The sequence below is a fragment of the Channa argus genome, chromosome 17, assembly GCF_033026475.1.
Source record: "Channa argus isolate prfri chromosome 17, Channa argus male v1.0, whole genome shotgun sequence".
In the NCBI taxonomy this organism is placed as follows: Eukaryota; Metazoa; Chordata; class Actinopteri; order Anabantiformes; family Channidae; genus Channa; species Channa argus.
This window is the reverse complement of record NC_090213.1, coordinates 19,533,910-19,549,785: the sequence shown is the minus strand read 5'-3', so window position 1 is coordinate 19,549,785 and position 15,876 is coordinate 19,533,910. Positions and strand designations below refer to the sequence as shown.

Here is a 15,876-nt window from a genome sequence, read left to right as displayed (position 1 = left end):
ACGGATGCATATGTGAAATTCTGAAAGTCAAACAAAATAATCAACAATACTTTACCGGCACACATTTTGGAGTAATTTTCACTTGAAAAATTCACATGCTCATAAGTCTCTACAAAAAAAAAAACGAAATTAAATTCTCAGCAGCACTGAAATCGATACTGATAAACAAAGCACGCCTTTAAAATGGTTTCGGAGATTTAACAGTATTCCTCTCTAATATAATGGGATGGGGCCAATTTGGATAGTTTCAAGATAAACCCTTGGTAATCGGTAATATACTGTATGTTAACAGAATTATTGGCCTACAAATAGAGGGTGCAAACATCTGGATCTGAACAAAACCTCCACAGCTAAACAATCCTTTCCTGTTCTGAAGTGACTGTCATATATTTAACAGGTGATTCAAATGTCGGCAGGTACAGAAAAATGTATTAAAATCTAGCCATAATATTTTACGTCTGAAGATTTTTGTTTTATGTGATCATATTCTCATAGATAAAGCCAACAAAGATAATGACTTAAAACAATTGTGTGCCTTAGAAATGATGATTATGATTAGTCCAGCAGTTTCGGCTTCAGACGTCCTCGGTCTTCCGCTGTGGGAATCGAGGCGGAGGAGGCGGGGTCATAACGTATGACGTCGTTACGTATTATTAGTACTTTGCGCGCGGGAGCTTTGGTTATGAGAGAGCAGAGTTTAAAGAAAACAAGGAGGTAGTTAGCAGGTAGGTCAAACCTGTGTTTTTATTCAATAAGATTACAAGTAAAAGACAAGTCTTAGATATTAACAAGTGTTGAACTTGTCACGTGGCTGTCTTCGATCGACTATTGTTGCCAGCTGGCGGAAAAGTAACGCTAGCGTTAACGCTAGCTCCACGGTTGCAACGTAACCGGCGAACTTAGAGCTAACTTACTAACTGCTTTAGTAACTGCAACTAACTGCTCAGATGCTGAAGCTACTTATGCTTTGTTCGTATTTTATTGGTACGCTACGTACCATAAAGCATAAAAGTTAACGTCACCTAAGTTAGTAGCCACATAGGAGGGGTCAACAGTGAGGTCAGACTTCCGAAAGATGTTTCCTTCATGTGTTAACCAGTCATCGGCAAAGTTTGGCACTAATGGTCCCAAAGACATGTATCGTTATCATATGACTCACCTGCAACATTATCATTAAACACTTTAAGCCTTCTCTGCTCCTCTCTTTCAGGTTTTCAGATTCAGACCATGGCTATGAGAAGCGAGGCCAGGGTGGAGGCAGAGGTAGAGGAGGAAGAAAACTATGGACCACAGCCTCTGTGCAGACTGGAAGTATGTATCCCGAGTGCTCTTTCCTCAATCTGTCCTTCCACTATCACATATGCAGCCAGTTTAATGTTACTGTAAATTGGTCGGATTATGCTCAGTCCTAACACAACTCTTTGAAGCTGGTTGTGGATCTTCTACAGGTTTAGAGTTGAAGTAAAAAAGCAGGCTGCCCTTCCTGCAGTGTAAAGAAAATGGTGTTAAAACTCTTAATTTGACTTGATAGCAGTTTCATCTGATTTGGCTACACGTAAGCCATATTGTCCCGAGTAGATTTGCACCACACTTTAAACAGTATGATAGCAAAACTGGTATTAAATTGCATACTTTTCCTTAAACCCTTCACAAAGCCTGGTCTGACATTTTCCTAGTATGTTTAAATGGGACTGTCATTGCAATGTCTACCATTGCAGCAATGTGGAGTCAGTGGCAGTGACATCAAGAAGCTGGAGGATGCAGGATTCCACACCATTGAGGCAGTTGCCTATGCACCCAAGAAGGAGCTGCTTAACATCAAGGGCATCAGTGAGGCCAAGGCTGAGAAAATTCTAGTAAGAATCAGCGGAATGATAAAGCATTTTATTCTTCTGCTGTCTTTTTTTTATTTTTATTGTTAATGATGAAATTAGTAACAGGGTACAGTATTCAGCTCTCTTTTAAAGTACTGCTTGTTAAAACAAGTTTATTTATTTTCTTCTTTATTGTACCTGGCCATGCAGTTCTATTGGCCCAGTTATGATAGTTTGTATTAAATATTTCAGGACCTTTTTAAGCTGGTCTTAATAGAAACCTGAGTGCTATGTATCATGCATATGGAAAAGACAAATTATTTGATCAGATATTCTCCAAGTCTTTGTTTTGATTGTATTTGTGCATGTGTGAAATGATCAAGCGTTTATTTCATTTCACATCTAGATAATGTGGGTTTATTCCTGCCAGCATGGATTGATGGAGCTGGTGTTTATTTACACTTTTCTAAAGAAACAGGCAATGGGGGAAAATGTTCCACAGATTCCCCTGAGAGATCCTAAAAGGAGCAGGGTGCAGATAATAGTGATCAAAATGTTGCCGGACTATTACATGTACAGTAGAGACTGTTTCTTAGAGGATGAGGCTGTTAAGAAAAAAGTCAGAATGCTATAACATCATGAAATGACTATAGCTGACAAGGGGTAAGTGGAGAGAAGTAGAGGGTCTCTGTTGTTTCACCCTCAGCTTTGTAGAAACAAATATTAGTGTTTGTTAGCTAAGTGAGCAAAGAGAGATTAAGCTATTGCTTATGTCTTTGTGTTTTGGGGATTTCTCCTATTCTACCTTTAATATCCTTGTACTCTGGTTCATTCATATTTGCTTTGTAATTCAATATGAAATTCTTGTAACATTCAAAGACTAATTTTTTTTCTAATATGATGTTGTCTCTTTGTTAGATTCATAGTTTTTGTAGCTTAGTGTAGTGACTGATTTCTGTGTTTATCTCAAGCGCACATTTTTTTAGGGGGGGGGGGGGGGGGGGGCTGTAAACAGTTGCCCTCTTTTTGTACAGTGTAGTCACTTTCTGAGTAGAAACATTTGCTGACACTATGGCAAGTAGGAAAACTTCTAATAAGGTAATTCTATTAAGACCAGCTAGAAAGATTATTAAATAACTATTCCTTTATAGTTTCTTCTCAGATGGAATTTTTATTCATCTGCTTATTTGCTAAATTTAATCATTTCTTGTTTGGCAGGCGGAAGCAGCCAAACTAGTGCCTATGGGCTTCACCACTGCTACTGAGTTCCACCAGAGGAGAGCAGAGATCATCCAGATCTCTACAGGGTCCAAGGAGCTTGACAAACTACTACAAGGTCTGTACGGCTATGACATTCACCTTGCTCTGTCAGTTTGGCACAGATGAAACTAACCTGGGTGTAAGGAAGCTCTTGCGATAAATACATTTTACCAAGGTTGCGTTGGGTGAACACTGGACTTGGAGGTGGAAGCAAAATTGTGCTCATTTGATTTGATATTGTGTTTGTCCTGCAGGTGGGATTGAGACAGGCTCCATCACAGAAATGTTTGGCGAGTTTCGGACAGGGAAGACCCAGCTGTGCCACACACTAGCTGTCACCTGTCAGGTGCCTATGAACTAACTACCGAGAAAGCTTTGGTAGTAGGGCTGGGTGATAACTACAGCGTCTTTCTATCTAATTCCCATCATAAAGATAATAAAGTGAAGAGCAATGTTTGATAGATTTATTTTTTCCCCATCTGGGTCACAAACATCCTGCTAAACATTAGCCCATGAGTCTCAGTATATTAGATTATTTTTTATAACAAACCATTTCGGGTCTGTAAGATTGTGAACTGAACACGCTCAGTTTTATTCATTATCATTGTATATAGACAATTAATGATATCAATATTAAAATCATGTAGCATATCATAGCCAATTTGCTCACCCCATCCAGTGATGTGAGTCCAGGAAAACACACAAAAATATTTATAGAATTGAAAACTTTTAATCTCTACATGTGATTTTAAAAAAACTGTATAGTTCTTATTGTCAAATTTAAAGTACTTAAAAACTCTAAACTGTTTCCACAGTTGCCTATTGACCAGGGTGGTGGAGAAGGTAAAGCCATGTACATCGACACAGAGGGAACCTTCAGACCAGAGAGGCTCCTCGCTGTAGCTGAAAGGTGAGTCAACAGCTCATCGCCTCTTTAAGGATGGGCGACCATTATGAAGACCCAAACATGTTTATACTGAAAGTGTTTTGCCCTCCTCAGGGAGTAAAACAGTTAGATCTTCTGGAGTTTAAAATAATACAATAACTTGTTTGATGGTATTTCTGTGCCATCAGGTATGGGCTGGTTGGCAGTGATGTTCTGGACAATGTGGCCTATGCCCGAGCTTTCAACACAGACCACCAGACGCAGCTGCTGTATCAAGCCTCAGCCATGATGGCTGAGTCCAGGTTAGTCAGAACTAAATTGTATTAACTTGTATTTAACAAGAACTTGTTGGGTACAGCCATATATCAAATATTGCAAAGCATTACACTGCACATGAACATAGACAGTACATGTCAACCACTCACAAAGCCTCTAGCAAACACAGGCAGTTTGTTACACTGGTAGCAAAAATGAATGAAAGGCAAACGCAATATGAGTTTTTACCTATTTATTTTTCTAGAAATAAAACCTGTGCACAAAGACAAATAACGGGTCCTCCTACCACAATAAGAGTCCCGTTATTTCTGGGCAGCAGGCAGTCACTGCTAATATCCAGAAGACTCCTTGTACTTCTGGGGATATTCAATGTCTGCTAAATTTAAAGCTAATGACCGTGCAAGGCATTTTCATGATGCTCTGCATAAAGGTAGAGGTAACTGTTTTGTAGTGGTGTGATAGAACACAAACTCATTGACAGCCAAATCTTCTATTTGGCTGTCAATAGAAGGAGAAAAGAAGATTAGAGAAAACCGATTAGAAACCTGGTTACACGTATACATGGCAAAAAAAATTCAGCGTTCTATGACAGAAATCTACCAGGGGAAACAAGCTTTCCCTAATCCTCTACCCTGATTTCAGAAACCCGGTTTCCTGTTTACATGACACTTATGGACCTGTAAATATTTCTTCTATATGAAATCATGCAGTTTATTTGTATTAAAACAAGCTGCCGTAAAACTATTTTTTTCCTAAAAAAGTCAGCAAAATCAGGGAAAGAGTGTTTAATTGTAAATTGCAATAAAATATAAAATTATTAGGTCATATCCATGGGAAGTTAACATGTCATTCAGATCATTTGTTCCAATTTTGGGGTTAAGGTAACAAATGTGTGCTATACCAACTTTTTTCTTTTAAATAAAAAATCCAGACTGAGATTCTCTAGGGGTTTGTGCAACCATTTTGATAGTTGTAATGAATTATTTCCCAGACGAACGGGAAGAGCCTGCCGCATTTTAACGTATGTTTTAACGTGTTTTCTATCATACATCAGATGCTTGTCTGAAATGTCACTGCTGTCATTAGTAGCTTATGTGTACTTTACAATGTGCTTCTGTCTCGGCACCCGCTGTGTCCCCGTCTGTCAGGTATGCTTTGCTGATCGTGGACAGTGCCACTGCTCTCTACAGAACAGACTACTCGGGCAGAGGAGAGCTGTCAGCCAGACAAGGACACCTCGGTCGCTTCCTGCGCATGCTGCTCAGACTGGCGGATGAGGTAGGCCCTCAGGCTACGTGCAGGCTAAACTGTCCTGCTTGTCCAGGAATGTCATCTGTCCAAAACCTGATGTTTTCTTGTCATAAATCCCATTTAGATGTTCGTGGTTTAGTCAGACTCGAGGCTCATGTTGCATGTTACACATGTAAGAACTGAGGTGTCCTAAATTGAATATTTTTGTCTGACCTGTGTCACCACAGTTTGGTGTTGCCGTAGTAATAACTAACCAGGTGGTAGCCCAGGTGGACGGGGCAGCCATGTTCTCAGCAGACCCCAAGAAACCAATTGGTGGCAACATTCTGGCTCACGCCTCCACCACACGGTGAGTGATGCAATGTGTGTTCCTTTTCACCTTGACACCATGCTGAGGATCAATTTTTGTGTAGCCTTCACTTCACCAGATTTTTGGCATTGCTTATAATGAGTAAAGGCCTTAACATGACTTTTAAACTGGTCCTGTCCTCAGTCTGTACCTGAGGAAAGGTCGAGGAGAGACGAGGATCTGTAAAATCTACGACTCGCCCTGCCTGCCAGAGGCTGAAGCCATGTTTGCCATTAACGCTGATGGAGTGGGTGATGCTAAGGACTGAATGGATTGAGGGGCGGATAGGCAGGAAGCAGCAGACCCGTATGTTGACTTGCATCTTGGACAGTTGACTGTGCGACATTTACACACAGCCTCAGACTGATGGGTAATCAAAATGATCCCACAGGGGAAGTTGATGAACGTTTCAGAGGTTAATGGGGCATAAACTTGGTCCAGGGTGCAGATCTGGCCTCGCGAAGCAAGATGTTATCTTTACCGCTTTCATACTGAAGACCACTGCACTCATCAGAGTGATTTTCCTGCTATTGTAACATCTCATAACAAGATGTCCTATTCATGTATAAAATGCTACTTAACAGTTGCAAGATTATCTCAGTAACTGCCAGGAAAGAAAATTTTGTAATGAGACTATAGTGAAACTTTAGTGTTTACCAAAAAGCCTGCTCCTAATATTGGCTTTTTATCACCTAGTTATTAAATCTTATTTAAACTTTAAGATCTAATAATAATAGGCTACAAAGTCATAATTAGAGGAAGAACTTTTTGTTCCTTTGTTGAATGCAGTGCACTTCTGTATTTTCATCAATAGAGTGGTCAAATATGTTAAAAGTACTTTATAGTTTGTGAGCTCATTTGTGTTAAACTCTTATTTGCTTTCTGTTGTGTGGTGTCTTTCTGTGGATGCAGCTGAAACTCATTTTGGAATGAGCACATTCCTGCAAAGTTGTACTATAATTTCTCAAACTTGTGTTTTCATTTCAACCGTTTGGTCCCTTTTCTTGTTGGTCTTTACCAGAACCTCATGTATATAGGCTTCATAGCTAAATTAAATTTCTCCTATTATTAAATTTACTTGGGTTGTTTATAAATATCATCATGAAAGGATTTGTTATATGCTGTTGTTCACACATGTGCATATTACTAAGGATGATACAAATTGGTTAGACAGATAAAAATAATTTTATTAAGTGTAATTCATGTGTCATGTACATTACATTGTGTTACCTTTATTGTGGAGTCAGAACACTGGTAATATTTTGACTGGTATATTATTTATCCACTGTCATCCCACAGCAGTGACTTCAATATAAGAACAGAAAAATGCCATCAAAATTATGTTGGATCACCAACTCAAAATTAAAACACTGCAGCTTCACTTCAGTAAATAATAGGAATGAAAAAAACACTCAATGCAAAGGCAGCAAATAACTGAAATATAAGTAAGTAAATATAAGTTCAGTCACAACCAAAGATGGGGTGGGGGTTGGTTGTTGTAGCTTATTTAAAAGGAAAAATAAATTATTTATTTCTAGACAAATTCCGATCCAAATACTAGTCGTTATCACTACATGTGTTTGAGTAACAAGATGTTACTCAAACACAAGATGTTCATCCATCTCCAAATAAACATCTGATAACAGAACAATGTACACTACAAATACACCACAAAGAGCAATAAATCTCTTAGAAAAGCTTCTTATACACATTTGTTGTAATGATTCCCAAACTCTTTGCTTTAAAAGGTCTTAAAACATCCCTGAACACAGCCTTGGTTCCAGATCACATTTACTTGAACGGTCGAAACCTCTGCAGTGTGCTGAGAGATGTGACGTCCTCATCAGGTTTGAGTCACTTCAGTAGAAAGTTTAGAACCCAGTGGTTAAAGGTATGTTGAAATCAAATCATTGGTCATCAAATGTAACTATTTAAAATAACATTTATCAGATGGTATTTTCCAACGCAAAACATTTATCAGTCAATCTGTCCCTAAGTTTCGTCTGTGGACAAACAACAAAAAAAAGCTGCACATCGCTAATGGTATGTTGTTTTTTTACACATTAGGGTGAACTTATTCTTTAATTATGCCTTTAAGACAATAGTGCTAAGAATAAATGTGACAACTGATTAAGTAAAAAAGAAAATCAAAACAAATATATGACACACTACATATTACTCAAAACCACAATGAACTTAGCAGCAAATAATTGCCATCATTTCACAGTGACACAAATTCCCGCTAAGAAAGGTAAAGAAGAGTTGGACATTCAAAGGACACGACATGCAGCTCAAACGTAGGGGGAGGTAAATGGTTAAAAGTCAGGTTGTAGTCAGGTTAATCTAGCTGGTTGAGTTACCATAATTAGCTGAACACCTTTTGCTCTTACAATCACAGCATTACTTCGAAAGCCTCGCAAGAGACTTTTCAATTCCTGCAGTGGAAACCAACATTTAGTGCCCAGCTTTAGAACACTGAACTGATTGAGTAGCAGCCCAATCAGCCAATCAGTGCCATGGAATGAGTGGCTCCATTTGCTGGGTCTCAGCAGAAGCAAGTAGTTTAGATTTTTTGATCAGTTGATAGCTGAAGCTGAGCCTCCAGTCTGGCTGTTTCATCATCCTTAAAAATCAAAAGATAAAAAAAAAATGTTACATGCTCGTGCGCTATTCAAAAATGTTCTTAATCAAGGGTTTCCATTGACTGCTGTAAACAGAATATTTCAGTATGTTTCCGTTAAGTCTCATGTAGGTGTGGCAGGAGGTGAAATCTTACGTCATTAGTGCTAGTGGGGGTCTTCAGAGCCAACTCAGTCCAGTTTGTGGCCTCAGACACATTTCCCAGGTCCTTGTGACACTACAAGCAAAAGGTGATGATCAATATCACAGTCCTCACAATCACATCACGCTGAACGAGTGACAGTGACAGAATAGCTAGAAAATACACACTGATAAATTAGGCCTTGAACATTATTCTGTGGTTTATGGGTTGGAATCTTTAAAAAAAATTGATTTATGTGTGGGCTTTATCTCAGCTGTTTTTTAGCCTGTATTTGTTGAGTGACAGATCTAAAACATGAATCTGAGGTATCTGCACAGTAACCATGGATACAGTTGTACTAGGACTTTTAGGTCAATTTATGAATAGGGTGTGTTCAGAACTCCTGAAAAAAAACATTACAAACACTGTTGACCCAATGATTTCACAACCATCATTCAAGTCATGTGTTTAATGATAGGATAGGTGGATGTGATGTTTTACCTTGGCAATGTAAAGTCTCACTGTCTTAGAGAAACCTGGACTGAGTTCTTCGGCCTGGAAGTTCATACAACACACAGGACAAACTTTAAACAGAAACATTCTGTTTCCTTGAACAAATCAATTTAGAAAATGAACTGTGATGACTGGATGCAGGAGAAGATCATTACTATACACGGTCAGATTATTTGCTGTTCTTATGTTCCAAGGTAATCTGAGGAAGTACTACCTTGAGGAAGTATTCAAGGGCGTCATGCAGTGTGGAGGAGGGGGGAGTTTGGTAGAGGGCAGCGGCCGCCTTCTTTTCCAGCCAATCTAGAGTGGACACCTGCAGATGTGGTCGCCTTTAGTTCAGTTCTTGCATTTGGATGTTAAGATGACAAAAACACTACACACACACCCTTTTTCTCACCTCATAGCACCATTTACCGAGCAGGAAGAAACACGTGGGGTCATCATCTCTGAGGGCGATTGCTCGATCCAGATGCTCCTGGTTGGAAAGAAGGAATCAGCTGAGAAGTAAACAGAATATAGCTACACTACGTTTGACAAACACCAAGTGGGTCTGTGTTACCTTTAATATGTGGCTGGTCTTCAGTTTGCCATGCATGCTCTCATGCTGGGAGTTCAGTCCAGTGAGAACAGCAAACCTGAAGCCAAGTAGAGAAAAACTTTGACATCCAACTCTAACTACATGCTCCCAGTTGGTAGTTGAAACCCTGCATGTTAGGTCAGTGTTCAGTGATGTTCATCTTACCATTTGTGACACTCAGCATTCAGACAGTTTTTCGTCAGGGCCAGCTCAGCCTCCTCTAGACCTGCAACACCAAAATTCAGTATTTGTCTCTACAACATCACTTGTGTGCTCTAGTTTAGCACTTCCAAATTTGGCCTTGTTAAAAGAAAGATGTATGTATTGAGTGCTTTGACATTTTACCTAAAATATTTATTTTGATTTAAAACTCTTGACTTTGGCTTGTCACAATTAACTACTTCTGTTGGATGAAATTTTGTCCCAGAAATATTTGCGATTAAGGATATTATTTTGTGTAGAGAAGAAACGTGATCTAACTCAGTGCTGTCCCTGAACCACGTGAGGGCCTCGCACAAAGCCCCTAAACTGAGTGTAGTGCCCCTAAACTCAGCTTCCTGTTAGGTTAGAAACAGCAAAAGTTGAGGGACACACGGAGTTAAGAATAAAAAAACTAAATGTCAAAAGCCAAATATAGTCCAATATATATGTTGTATAGTGATACAACAATGTATTTAATATTACAGGCTAAATCTGATTATTAGTAATAACCTTGTTGTGCATACATCTTCTTCTCTTGTTTGTACTCAGTGGACCTGTACATATCACTGTAGGCCCGAGCCAGTCGCCATAGAAACTCCCCGCTCTCTCCATACTGTGAATGCAGAATAACGAAATAAACATCATCAGTGTTTAAAGGTATTTTTGCACATTACTGTAATCATATTACTTCTCCCCTCATTGTTGGTGAACACCCTACACGTCATCAAGCCTAAGGTGAAAGTGATTGGCATTTTGACGGTATATTTTAATTATATTGATAAATATATTTTAAAAATGCATCCCCTTACATTCCATTTCAATGTAAGTAAATGCAAACTAATAGATGCAAGCTAAAATAATAATGATGCACTTTCAGCTAGTACAAATGTTCCCTCGTCATCAGAAGTGCAAACCTTTGCACTCAACTGTAATTATTGTTAACAGGTCTAGACCTATATTTCTACCACCTGACTGTTACTCTGTTACTTACCTCTTCTCTGTTGTCCAGCAGCAGTCGAAAGCCCTCTGCCTTTAAGCTGGCATCTCCTGTGTGGAGGATGTCACTTTGAGCCAGAAGAAGCGCCAGCTCCCCGCTGGGAACCTCGTTCATTTCCTGCATCCTCCTTTTGTCATCTTCCTCATCTTCCTCATCCTCCTCATCCTCCTCTTCCTCCAGCCCCCTGTCTTCCTCCACCTCCTCTTCTTGAGAATCTTCTTGGCGAAGGGTGAGCACTGTGGCACAGCTCCTGTCTTCGTCATCTTCATCTTCGTCTTCTTCAGACTTCTGTTCAGGCTCCTGCTCACCCTCCTCTCTGTCTGTGTCCCTGTCTGTGTAGTCTGACTCAGCATAGGCTGTGGAGTACCTGGGACATATAGGACGGACCAACTCTCATTAATTTAGTTGAAATTCAGTATTATTAAATTGGGCGGTATGAGCGAAAATGCAGTGCTTGCTAAGTTGAGCTGCTCAGTGATCAGCAGGGAAGCTTCCAGGTGCAAACATTTGTACCTGTGTGAATGTGTTCCTGTAGGAGAGAGGCTGCCTCTCAGTGAAACAACCATGATCAAATAAAGATTAAAAAAATGTTCAAGGAACCACACATGGAAAGTTACAATACAGTGTACTGAAATCATGGTTTCTAACTTACTTTGAGGATCAGTGCACAGTGAAGAAAGCAGAGCCCAAACTCTTGTGTACGTGTGTGACAATTTAAATTTAATAACAGGAATTGGCATCCGATAAGCTTTCAAACTCCTGACTTCAATCAGACTCTCTGGATTATATTTCTCTCGTCTCCCTGTCGCCTGAGACCAAATGCCCTGACGGACTGAGTGAAAGAGGACTTAGTGTCAGCCACACGTAGCACTGTTTAACCAGCTCTAATTGTCTTACACTAATTCATGGGTAAAGCTTTAGAAACCAATTATAAATGTCCTAAAACATGTCAAAGCACTATTGGACTCAGATTAAAAAAAAAAAAATCGTACGATGCTAAAAAAAAAAAAGAACTATGCAGACAAGTAGTCCTAACAAAAATAGTCATACAAATTCTATAATTGGTACAAAACATGATGTAGACTGAAGAGCACACCAGAACAAAAAGAAGGGAACATAAACTCATAAAATACCCTCCTTCGCTGGTATCTTCATATGTGCTGGCTATGCCCTGACTGGCAGTAAAGTAGATAGAGTTGGAGCTTGTGGAATCAGTGCGCTCTCTGTGAACGACGTGACGGCGTCGGCGAACCCGCTGACTGTCTTCCACTCCCTTTCTGAATGTGGAGGAAGAGGAACAGACAGAAATCAGCAAAACTGACCATTGGAAAAGAATTATCTAGACATTAACAATGTGCGTGTGTTATCTCTGACTGACTGCGGGCTCAATGATGTGCTGTATAGTTACTGGTATTTGGAACAAACAGAGACACTGTGTGGTTTTTGTGCTACATTCTCTTGTGATAGATTATATTTCTTGATGCAGTTTTGTGCTATACAAACAAAAAAAAAACATTTTGTTCTAGGAATATTACTATGATAATACAACAAGTAAAAAACTATCTCAACTATCTCAAAAACCTAATCAATAATTAATAATAACATAGATTTTAACCATACTTTCATTTTAGGTTTGGGGCCTTACTTTTCTGTATAGTTTCAGTTTATGAATGAAAGCTGACAACCTTCATAGAGTATCACAACTTTCAGCCAAGAAGATACTGTGTGGAGCTCACCACATTTTCACTTACTTGACATCCTGGATGATCTGCAGGGCAATGTCCTGCAGGCCACCCCTCAACTCTGCTACCTCAGAGCGCAGAGAGGCCACGCAGCTCAGCACCTGGTCCAGTTGGTTCCTGAGCTCCACCTGCTGGTTTGGAGACAGGCCCTGCACTACTGCTTCCACTGCTGCCAGAGCCTGCTGCTGGGCCTCCTCCTCTGAAGGAGACAGAACATGTTAGCAATGCTGGTATGTACTTGCATAGAGCTCTATGACTCACTAGTCTTTTGTGTCCTGCCATGGCAGCAGGCCCTAAAGGAAGCCCAGAATTTGTGCACCTGATATACATCCTTGAGCAGCACAAGCAGCTCAATCAACTTTATTTATATAGCACCTTTTGTACAGACTAATGAAATTCAAAGTGCTTTACAGATAAATGAAGTTGATGAAAAACCATTAAAACACAGTGATTATTATGCACACAAAACAAGAATGTTGTTGACCTCAAGGTACTAGCGGTTTTTATCTCAATTTGACGGGTCTGAAATCCTTACGCAAAGACGTCTCCAGAAGGCAAGATCTGAACCACCTCAACTGCATCATATTAGCAGGTTTATTCCCCAAATTCCTTTCACATGTCTAAGATTCTCACCTAATCTTAAGTTCTCTAACTGTAGCACTGGAGATTGTAAACTCTTAAACATGGTGGTAAGGCGGGGAGTGAGGGGTTAAGGTCATCCTGGATGCTGTGTTGTGAAAGGTACGCCGAAGGAAAGCTTCTGCCAGTAAGGATTCCTAAACCCTTAGCAATCAGCATTATGGCAGAGACCTACCTCAAGTTGATCAGGAAGACCAGAACCACAAAATATTGCTAACACAAACGCCCAAGCATCAAAACAAACAAAATAACCACACTGACCTAACATTTTCTTTAAACTACCAATATCCTCTAACTCAGTCTGTATAGACTCGGATTGCATCAACTCATGTTAAGATCTTCATTTCGTAATTCCGATGAAAAATAACTTTTGATTAAATCTATGCAGCACCAGCACCTCTCTCTCTTTCACACACACACATTCTCGCAAAAACTGTCAGTACCCCAGGCAGAGCAAAGCCAACGTACCCTGTGCATCCATTGCCGCCCGTAGCAGTGTCGCTCCATCCGCCTGGTCTAACAGCCGAGGAGCTGGCCGGGCTTCCAGGACCAGTCTCTGGGTTCTTCTCCTACTTATTTCTCGGTAAATTATAAAAGCAATCAAACCCAAGCCGGCTGTAGCTCCGACAGCTAGCCCGATTAACCCGTTCCTTCCGAGCGACGAGTTCATTTTTCACTAAGCATAAACGTCAGTTGCCTTCTTAACATGACTGTCTGTAGTAACCCTCAGGATAACAGAGGCATGAGTCCAAATTCTTATCGTAAATAGAGTGATCCTAACGTTACTGTGGAAAATAAGGTTGACGAGGGCCACGCTTACTGCTACCACGTTAGCCCAACGTCGTTAGCCTTTCGCTAGCTGGCTAAAAACAAACTGACGGTTTTTGATAAGATTAACCCCCAATGTTTAAAAATTCGCTTTGTACCTAATTTAAATACAGCGACGATATAATTTAAAGATAAACTACGGTGTTTATACCATATCGAGACATGAAAACGTTAGTCGCCTGGCCTCAATGATGCTATGAAAATATATAACTAAGTTACATCTCATCAGCACCACGTTAGTCAACGACGCTGGCGCAGGGGAAATTAACTTCCGGCTTCACCTTACAAAGTAAAACCTTTTGACAACTGGGATGCAACATTTCCGGTAGGAAAATAAAATACACGGAATCTACACAAGGTCAAATATTCTTAAAAATCACACGAAAGCCTAAATTGTGATATATTAAATATGAATATGAATTACTATTTAGAATATCTAAATATTTAAAATTCATTAATATACCCCAGGTTGTTGTCCGTAGCCCTGTGTCAAAATCATGTTTAATATACATGTTTAATATATTCAACTCAGCTATAAACATAAATACAATTACAGTACCAATAATTGCTATACATTTATTAATGTATCTTTGCCAATAGGGCTATCTGTGAATTTGGTAAATAATGATGATAGAGTCTTCCAAAAAGTAAATCCAACTGTGAAAGTTCTGTAACTGTGTTGGGTACCCTGTCCCTCACCCAATGACGGCTCCATCCTCCAGTAACGGTTACAGATAATGGATGCATGGGAATCTCTGTGATTCTCTTCCACCTCACTCATCCTGCGTCTTTCTCACTTGTGCCACTCACAGCACACATAACATTAGTCATTTCCTTCACTGCCAGCGAGAGATGCCAATAATCTGTCCAACGAAAAGAAGAATATTAATCATTAAGTCAGCACATGAAGTCAGTGGCACAAAAAGTGCTCCAAGGCTATTTTCTTTTTTCTTACATTTTTACACCTTTCCTTAAATTTTACTGGTACATTGAGTTTTAAGGTGAGCACAGAAAGACCTTACTGCTTCAGCAGATAAATCCAAAAGCTGCTTAATTAAGAACTAAAATCCAAATTAAAGCTACAGTATGTAACTTTTTCCACCTTCTTTGTAGAGATATGCTCATTTTGGATCTTAATGGGGAGAGGTACTGTTAATGTTTCTATAATACACAACAACCCACTGAACTGTCTGGCACCAGTGCCCCATCACTGGAGATAAGTGAAAAGTAGCTGACAAACTCAAAGGAATCACTGTGTATTCACTGAACACAATATTCAGAGTAGAATCTTTCTATATTAATCAAAACAACGAATTTATTTGATCTTTACTGGACTGTTTATGACCTAAATTGATACTGAGTATACCATAAATTAGTTTAAAGTTAATTGATTAGTGACTCTTAGATGAGCTAAACAAAGGGTGCAAATGATATTCCCACAAGAAATGCAGTCAGACCAGTCTATTAACATAGCAGCAAGACTCGTCTCTTCCCAAGAAATGCTTCAGGCACTGAGCAGGCCAGCTGCTTACGCCACTAGTGGGATTCAGAAATAAAACTGCTTGTTGCTTGTTCATTACAATTTGTCCTAATCATAGTACTAATATAATGAATAGATTATATTCATTTATATATCTTCATGTTGATATATATGTTAATATTTACTTCAACTACAGCAGAGTTTTTGCTATAATTAATGCAGCATAGTACTGGATTCTGCATTTTTAATGGTTTCCTGTGGCGATTTATGAAAAAAGAATTAGAGAGAAGTGAAAGAATGAG

General features: G+C 39.4%; 2 protein-coding genes across 2 annotated transcripts; one reads left to right on the top strand and one right to left on the bottom strand.

Annotated features, from left to right (window-relative positions):
• The first annotated feature begins 621 nt into the window (after positions 1-621).
• On the top strand, positions 622-6,913 carry rad51 (RAD51 recombinase). Its single transcript, XM_067481858.1, has 10 exons — positions 622-725; positions 1,211-1,311; positions 1,719-1,856; positions 3,033-3,150; positions 3,329-3,420; positions 3,890-3,984; positions 4,149-4,262; positions 5,385-5,514; positions 5,715-5,836; positions 5,981-6,913. Exons 2-10 carry the CDS (start codon positions 1,228-1,230, stop codon positions 6,102-6,104), a joined length of 1,017 nt encoding a protein of 338 aa, XP_067337959.1. The 5' UTR covers positions 622-725; positions 1,211-1,227; the 3' UTR covers positions 6,105-6,913.
• Positions 6,914-7,002: 89 nt separating this feature from the next.
• On the bottom strand, positions 7,003-14,359 carry rmdn3 (regulator of microtubule dynamics 3). Its single transcript, XM_067481856.1, has 12 exons — positions 13,735-14,359; positions 12,637-12,826; positions 12,019-12,162; positions 10,880-11,252; positions 10,399-10,501; positions 9,853-9,913; positions 9,670-9,745; positions 9,508-9,585; positions 9,325-9,423; positions 9,099-9,152; positions 8,613-8,693; positions 7,003-8,459 (listed from the first exon to the last, which is right to left on the bottom strand). Exons 1-12 carry the CDS (start codon positions 13,934-13,936, stop codon positions 8,400-8,402), a joined length of 1,521 nt encoding a protein of 506 aa, XP_067337957.1. The 5' UTR covers positions 13,937-14,359; the 3' UTR covers positions 7,003-8,399.
• Positions 14,360-15,876: the final 1,517 nt, after the last annotated feature.